The sequence below is a fragment of the Lactuca saligna genome, chromosome 6 (genome assembly GCF_052625555.1).
Source record: "Lactuca saligna cultivar CGN05327 chromosome 6, ASM5262555v1, whole genome shotgun sequence".
NCBI lineage: Eukaryota > Viridiplantae > Streptophyta > Magnoliopsida > Asterales > Asteraceae > Lactuca > Lactuca saligna.
In genome coordinates this window covers 44,012,116-44,021,174 of record NC_136422.1, presented here as the reverse complement: position 1 = coordinate 44,021,174, position 9,059 = coordinate 44,012,116, and the positions used below count along the sequence as shown (strand labels likewise).

General features: G+C 32.1%; 1 protein-coding gene across 1 annotated transcript; it reads left to right on the top strand.

Moving 5' to 3' along the window:
• The first annotated feature begins 1,735 nt into the window (after nt 1-1,735).
• On the top strand, nt 1,736-5,160 carry LOC144999665 (alkaline/neutral invertase E, chloroplastic-like). The gene is made up of 7 exons (XM_078958791.1): nt 1,736-1,910; nt 2,261-2,940; nt 3,028-3,193; nt 3,268-3,479; nt 3,607-4,100; nt 4,372-4,420; nt 4,554-5,160. The coding sequence occupies exons 2-7, from the start codon at nt 2,311-2,313 to the stop codon at nt 4,878-4,880; spliced, it is 1,878 nt and encodes a 625-aa protein (XP_078814917.1). The 5' UTR covers nt 1,736-1,910; nt 2,261-2,310; the 3' UTR covers nt 4,881-5,160.
• The last annotated feature ends 3,899 nt before the right edge of the window (nt 5,161-9,059 follow it).

Below are 9,059 nucleotides of genomic sequence, written 5' to 3'. Positions count from 1 at the left end.
ATTTTCCATGGCAATGTTTGAGTTTTCTATAGAAATCTGACTGTTGAAGAGTTACGACACCTTGGAATTAGGTCGCATGTCAAGTAAGTCTCGTTCTCTCCCACGCTCTATCTTTTGGATTAGTTCCTGATCAGAGTATTGAGGTTTGAAATAGTTCAATAGGCTAAAAAGTAATATGCTGTTAATATATAACCAAAATAACAAGTTAAAAATTAGGGCCCTGTAGCATTTGGGGGCCCGGGGCGGTCGCCCAGCTTGCCCATGCCCACGGACCGGCCCGTATTTTTGGATCCAGTTTTGAGAGTTTTAAGCTCGAGTTAAAGTATTAAACAAAAAAGTTATAATCTAAAAGATATTTTTCAATTAGTTTTTTTTTACAGCTTTTAGTTTGCGTCTTATCTCATTTTATATATTTAAAAAGACTACAAGATTGTTTGATATGTTTTTTAGTGAGTTTATTAGGTTTGACTATATCGATTCAAATTGTTTTGATACCAAAGTTTTAGTACTACTTATCAAACACTCTTAGAATTATTTTTATCAAACATTTATCCATAAATATAAAATATGGTTCACAACTTCTAGTAGCAAACTAGTTTTCCCAAACTAACTCTCAAATTATGGCCCAGCTAAACATTTCTTTGCCGTTTTATGTTGGATTTGTAAATTTGTCAAAAGCAGTTGGAATATTGCACTTATAAATTACCATATTTGTTATTATATTTGTTATTGTTTTTATGTAAATAAACTTGTATGAAATAGACATAAAATTGATTTTAATTGAACCGTTCCCTTTTCCTGGTAACCAATTCGAACAAAGTTTTTAAAACATTGGATATTAACAAAAGGATAAGATAATATAATATGATTGTATTTCATTTCATTTTATGTCAACCAAATAAGTGATGAATTCCACTATTTGGATTCGATACACCTGACATTTCTATTTATTTGTTTGTACTTTTTATCCATTTACTTAAAAAAAAAAGTAATTTGACTTATATACCGTTTGTGGCCACATTTTGTAAATTTAACAACTTATTTTATAAAACAGTTAACAACATCATCTAGACAACTCATACCAAACTTGACCCAAAATTAGGGGTGACAAATTGGGTAATCATGTTTTTTTTCCTGACACGACACTACACAATATCGTGTTTTTTTTAACTAACAAGAAAGTTAACTGATTAAAAAACGACAATCACGACATGACAAAATAACATAAAATAACAATTAGTTTTCTTAATTAATATTTAATCATACATAACTCGAAAAACACGACAAACAAATGTTAAATCGCGTAAATTTCCTTTTGAATTTTGAACACAAATACTAAACACACAACATCGTGTTTTTTTATATTTGAACACAACACGAACACGAATTCAAATTCTAGTTTTATCTCAATTTCATTTTATATCATGTCATATATCAACTATCACGAGTATCCAAAACATATTTAAATCACAAAAAGATAATTAAATCAAAGTTTGAATGTTGAACCTACCTATACAATTTTTTGCATCTAAATTATGGTGGCACTAACAACCATAATATGATGGTCGACATGCCAAGGGACAACATAGTCATTGTAATTTATCCGTACACGGTCCAAAAACGCACACCGTGTCTTCCAGTTTCCAGCGCCGGTTTCCTTTCACCATATCCAACTAAATGACAACTTTACCCTTCCTTGTTTTCCCTATAGGATAATCGATCACTTTCTCCGCTTCATATAAAACTGACATATCAGAGTATCACACACATCATAAGTGCCAGGGGTCCAGGGTTGCCCAACCTAATTCCTAATCCTATTTCTGGATATTCCGAGAAGTTCGCAATTCTAGTAGCTCAAGATTCTTCCCCAATTTACTCAATCTTTTCCATATCAATGGATTCATGACGACGTAAGTGGTTTCTTCGATTCTCTCCTTTTGTATTACCTGATCACTTTTTGACCTAGGTCATGTTCTTCTTCCGAATATTAGTTTCCATGATTCGTTTTTTCCATTTTGCTGTTACTGAAATGTGATCTACTATCTTTCTTCTGGTTAAACTTTCTTTTTTATATATACAAGGACCATGTTTGTTTAAGACAAGAATACATGGGCTGTAATTTTGCGACTCCCTTTTGGCGCACCATGATTATTCACTACATAACAATACCTGAGATACTTCTGTTTTGATTTCTTTCTCTCTCTCTCTTTTTTCTATATCGATTTATACGTTAATTGTTTGAATTTTGTGGTATGTGTAGGAAGTAGATTGAATTGATAACATCATCGCGATTCTGTGTGTATTAGCTCAATGGCTGCTACTTCAGAAACTGTTCTTCAAGTTCTATGTAATGCTGGGCCTAGCAAATCCCATACCAGATTATCCTCCAACAAGTCAAATTTCTTGGGGTTATCTAAACCTGGCTTCAATTCTGCAAGGGCAAAAGGGTCTGGTTGCACCAAAATAGAAAGTTCAAGGCATAAAAACCACAGGAGGATCTGTGCATTTCATATTGTTGACCCTGTTCACCATGGATCAAATCTTAATGATCGATTTAGGTCTTTGAGCTGTAAATGCCAAAAAAGTGACAGTGTTACCGATGTGGTTAATGAAGAACTAAACAGGAAGATTAATGGAAAGATAGATCCTCTTCTCGATGGCAATTTGGGTACAAATGGAAATGGAGCCTTTAGCAGTGTATTACCAAATGCTGACATAGACTCCAAAGAGGAGGAAGCATGGGAGTTATTAAGAGCTTCCATGGTTTATTATTGTGGTAATCCAGTTGGAACTATTGCTGCTAATGATCCAAGTGACTCTTCCATTCTCAATTATGATCAAGTCTTCATACGTGATTTCATCCCATCTGGGATAGCTTTTCTTTTGAAAGGAGAGTATGATATTGTTCGCAACTTCATCTTACACACCCTTCAGTTACAGGTGATTAATGATTTCCCACTCTTAATCTAATAAAACCATGTCACTACACACTTTTTTTGTTCATATTTTATCTTTATTACTTCATAGAGTTGGGAGAAAACTGTGGATTGTCATAGTCCTGGACAAGGATTAATGCCTGCAAGCTTTAAGGTACGTACAGTTCCACTTGATGGTGATGATTCTGCAACTGAAGATATTTTAGATCCTGATTTTGGTGAAGCAGCCATTGGTAGAGTTGCACCAGTTGACTCTGGTGAGTAAAATTTACCTTCTTTATCATTTATAAACAGAAGGGTAGAATCGTCATTTACTCTCACATTGATTCAGGGTTGTGGTGGATCATATTGTTGCGAGCATATGGGAAATGCACAGGGGATCTTTCTGTTCAAGAAAGGATTGATGTGCAAACTGGAATTAAGATGATTTTGAAGCTTTGTCTTGCTGATGGTTTTGACATGTTTCCAACTCTTTTAGTGACTGATGGATCATGTATGATAGATAGGCGTATGGGAATTCATGGACACCCTTTGGAAATTCAGGTACCCTTTTTTTTTCTTGAACATCCTATGTAGCTAAATGCAAGAAATTGCAATGCACTTTCATTGGTTTATTTACTATAACATTCTACAATATAGTACTTTGAAAGTATATTGCTATTTCTTGCAGGCATTATTCTACTCAGCCTTACTTTCTGCAAGGGAGATGCTTACACGTGAAGATGCATCAGCAGATTTAATGACAGCATTAAGCAATCGACTTGTTGCATTATCATTTCATGTGAGAGAATATTATTGGGTTGATATGAAAAAGCTTAATGAAATCTACAGATACAAAACAGAAGAGTATTCATATGATGCAGTTAACAAATTCAACATTTATCCAGATCAAATTCCACCATGGTTAGTTGAATGGATGCCTAATAAAGGAGGGTATATGATTGGAAACTTGCAGCCAGCTCATATGGATTTTAGGTTTTTTTCTCTTGGGAATTTATGGTCTATTGTGAGTAGTCTTGCAACAAGTGAACAATCACATGCGATTTTGGATCTTTATGAAGCTAAATGGGGAGAACTTGTTGGTGATATGCCATTGAAGATTTGTTATCCAGCTCTTGAAGAGCAAGAATGGAGGATTATTACTGGAAGTGATCCGAAAAACACGTAGGTATTGTTTGGTGTCATGGAATGGAATCGTTCATTCCGTTGATGGAATGGAATTGGCCATTCACAAAGGAATGTGGTTCTTTCCATTTTGTTGATTTTCATTCCTTCTTTTTTTATTCCATCGTGGAATGGAATGATAATTACAATACAACCCTTTTTTATTTACGTAATTTTCAACGACATAAAATCTTTTTTAAAAACAAAATATCATTATTTCATATAAAAAAAATTATTTTTATTCTAACTTATTTGGGCTTTTATTATGTAGGCCTTGGTCTTACCACAATGGAGGTTCTTGGCCAACTTTACTTTGGCAGGTCAGTTTCATCCTTACAAACTACAAAAAATATTCTTTGGATTTTGATGAAATTGAAGAAGGAATGGAATCGTTCATTCCCTTTCTATACAAATTCCTAACTTTTTCTTCTTTGTGTTATTATTATTATTCAGCTGACTGTGGCAAGCATAAAGATGAATAGGCCTGAAATTGCTGAAAATGCAGTAAAAGTTGCTGAAACACGTATAGCAAAAGACAAATGGCCCGAATATTATGACACCAAAAGAGGAAGATTTATCGGGAAACAAGCTCGCCTTTTTCAAACGTGGTCAATTGCAGGATACATTGTTGCAAAACAACTACTTGCAAATCCAGATGCTGCAAAGATGCTTGTAAATATTGAGGATATGGAACTTGTTAACGCATTTTCTTGCATGCTTAGTGCGAATCCAAGGAGAAAAAGATCACGAAAAGGTCTCAATCAAAGCTTCATAATCTAAACCGGAATGGAATCGGAATAGTAATTTGTTATGGTAATGGAGTTGGAGTTGGAGTAGTGTTTTGAGGTTGATGAAAGGAATGAGGCATGGTAGGGAATAGGGATGGGGTAATGGAATAAGGAAGGTAATGGAATAAGGCATTACATTCCATGATTATGTTTTGCTTGCTTATAGGAATTTCGGATGTTTTTTTTTTTTTTTTTTTTTTTTTTTTTTTAATTATATATGTAAATACAATATATAATTTTGCAAAATGGTTATTCCTCCATGCTTCCACAAACTTGACTCGGTTTGCAAATTGCAATGTCGCATCCCAAGAACATCATGTATGGTGCAGTTTCAATAGATGAATAGTCGGTTCCTTTATAAAATGAAAGGTTGTTTAAAGACGTTGATGCTCACTAACGTTTTGATTTGAGAATAGAGATTAAACCATGATGTTTTCATATTTAAATAAACTTGGAGTTCTCGTATAAGAACTAGTTTGATAAGTTGGTGGGTTAGGGATACAACTACTTCCTTCACATTTTTTGATTTTTTAGAATTATAAGGGTGAACGGAGTTGATGGTGGGTTGTGTAAGATGGTCAATGGTACCGTTGAGGTGACGAATCCAAGGAGTAGCAGTAGGTACCGTTGCATCAAGTGAACGATCTTTAAAAGAATGTAACGTTTTCAACAACATCTACAACTGTAAGTTGAATATTTTGGCTAGCGGGAGATCTGAGATCGATATTTTAAAATCGGCACAAAGCGAGTATCGAGGCTTACTAACATGAAAGCTTTTCCCCATGAAAAAGCTAGGGATATTCTAAAAAACCACACAAAATGGTTGCGAAGAAAAAAACACAGTGAGTCTTCACCAGTGAACTCGAAATGCTCTCGTTAGAGTGAACTCTTGTATTTTTTTATTGTGTTGATGGTGAACAATACTCTCTAGACTAAGCCTTCTTTATCAAAACGAACAAAAACATCTTCATCTAACACCTATACAAGATCTCCAGATGCACATTTTCACATGGATTCGGCCAACAAGAGGAGGAGTTTCATGTTGTTGACTCGCCACCTTGGAGACAACAAAAAGAAAAGAAAACGACATTGACATACTCACAACAGAATGAAATAGTTTATATCATCAACAAAATCGCCGAAATCCACACTGTAAATAAATCGGAGGTAGAAGATGGATACCCTCCACCATAAGATCAAAGATTTGAAAGTTTCATGGAATTACATGGAGATTAAGAGTGATTTCGGTAGCTAAATAAATATTGGGATGAAAAAATGGTTGGGAATAGGTATTTATAGGGTGAGTTTTGGGAGAGAAGTTGGAGACTAATTTCTGGTCGTTGATAGACCGATCCGGGACCGAGACCGGTCAATCCCAAGATTCATCTGGGACTGCCTCGGGACCGACGGTTTGCTGAAAATGGGGGACTTGACCATACAGTCTGCACCGTATATGAATTTTTTGTTCCTAAACCGGTTCATCTTCTATTTTTTTAAGATCTGTTTGTTTGGGTATATTTATAACAATACACAAAATTGGTTTCGAAACCCCAAATAAAGCTGATGAAACTTTAAATAACTATAATAATAATAATAATAAAACATTACTTTTTATTTAAGAAAGACATAATTGCAATCTAATTCAAATAATAATATTTTAAAAGAAGTACAAATGAGTCATGCTATGATTTCATTCCATTCAATGATTTAGTTGATAATAAAGAGTTATTCAATGTGTACTTAAACTTCAAGAAGTTAACTAATTTAATGTTATTTCGATCACTCTACAAGACAACAATCCCACATCGCTCATCAACGCAGGCCCTAGTGTATGAAGCATCACTTCGACTCATTCGTCGCCATGTATTTGTTTTTGTCCTCATCAAACACCTTGAATTGTTCCATCATATCCGTCTTTTACTACTTACTCCTTACTAGTCTGCTTTTATAGTTTTTGTTACCATTCTCTGTCTAATCTGCATGATCTATTTACAGTTAGTTTCATCATACAAAAACTTCAACATAAGAATGAACGTAAGATCATGCTACAATAACAAGTAGGGAGTAAAAATGGTACGGTACCATATATTTTTCTCCAAATTATATACCATACCAACTATAGCTGGTATAAAAATACAATTACTATTACCATATACCTTACAAAATATATTTGGTATGAACTTGCTTGCAACTTGGTTGATGCAAATTGATAATTGTATATACCAATAACACAAACTAATATGAAATTGACAATATATATATATATATATATATATATATATATATATATATATATATATATATATATATATATATACACACACAAAAAAAAAAAAAAAGGATGCGGTATATGGTATACCACCGGGACGGACGCAGGAATACATATTAGATGTTGTCGAAGTTGAAATAAATGTTGCCGGTGAAGGAAAAATATGTAAAAAATATCGAAAATTGAAAAAAAAAATTCACTGCATACGTGGGAACTAGGTGTAGTCGGTGTCACACCGGACACCTAGGTAAAACCGCCCCTGTATACCACATGATCTACCTCCTTGTACATTGTGTTACCATAGCCAAACTACAAATTTAAAAAAAAATAAAATAAAATAAACTCACAAATATTGAATCTAGTCATTATACATTTACAATACATAATGTAGATCAACCCTAATTAATCAAATAGTACATGTACACCCATGGTAGGAAGTAAGTTATAAGAAAATAAAAGTGATAATATATATATATATATATATATATATATATATATATATATATATATATATATATATATATATATATATATATATATATATGAGAATGAAGGAGAAAATGTAAATGAAAATTAATGAGAAGATGACCGAAGCTATGAGGTACGATGAAAACCGGCTAAAACCTACACCAACAAATAATAAGAATGTAATATGAACAGTTCAAACAAATTTAATAGTAATGTGTCGACAAAAAAGAAAAAAAAAATGTGAATTATGAACAAAACCTAAACTATATTAGTTTTAGAAGTCATTAACCCTTAAAAAATAGAAAATAATAAATATAATCAAAATCCTTAATTAGCAAAAATAGTAATAAAAAAATGGTATTTTAAAAATGTCCAACAATTACACTGATGGAATTGGTGAGTATACGCCTTTGATTTCACTAAATGGGCTATGAATTTTGCCCATTTTGACCACGTCAAGCCCAATAATGTGTAGGTATAAAAAAAATGTTTTCTTTTTTTTTTTTAATATAAAATTGGATGAAAAAATGTTTTTTTTTATTATTTATAAAATTGGATGACTAAGAGCACCTGCGATTTCTTCTGGCTTGACTTGCGATTTTGGAGTTTTTCTTCTTAATAAAAGTTTGTCATTGTGACTATGATTTTTCTTCTTAAAAAAAAGGTCAGGTATGAACAAAACCTAAAATATATTAGTTTTAGAAGTCATTAACCTTAAAAAAAAATAGAAAATTATAAATATAGTCAAAATCCTTAATTAGCAAAAATAGTAATAAAAAAAAAAGGTATTTTAAAAATACCCAACAATTACACTGATAGAATTTGTGGAGTATAAATCCCCCTCATTGCCTTTGATTTCACTAAATGGGCTATGAATTTGGCCCATTTCGAGCACATCAAGCCCAATAGTGTAGGTATAATGAATATTTTTTTATAAAATTAAATGACTAAGAGCCACTTGCGATTTCCCTGACTTGTGATTTTGGAGTTTTTCTTCTTGATAAAAGTTTGTCATTGTGACTATGATTTTTTTTTTTTATATATTAAATACGATTTCTAATCTATTTGACTATGATTTCATACATTTTTATTAGTGTATATATAAATTGTAGATAAAATTGGTGTATCGGTGTTTTTCGACAATTATATTTTTTTACTAAAATAGCATGAATTCTATAGAGTTTCACAAGTTGGAATTCTAGCATTTTATTTTAGGAATTAAGAATTTTAATTGTCATATCTATTTTTTAATTGTCATTTTATCTTTTTTTTTCATTTGTACTAATTTCTTTTTAATAAATAAATGTTATGTTTTATGTTATTACTAATTTTTTAGTTTTAAATTAGTAATAAGAGTTATATAAAAAAAAATGAAATTTAAATGGTTTTGAAGGAATGAAAAATATGAGTTTTCATAAGTTGTGAAATTAAAGA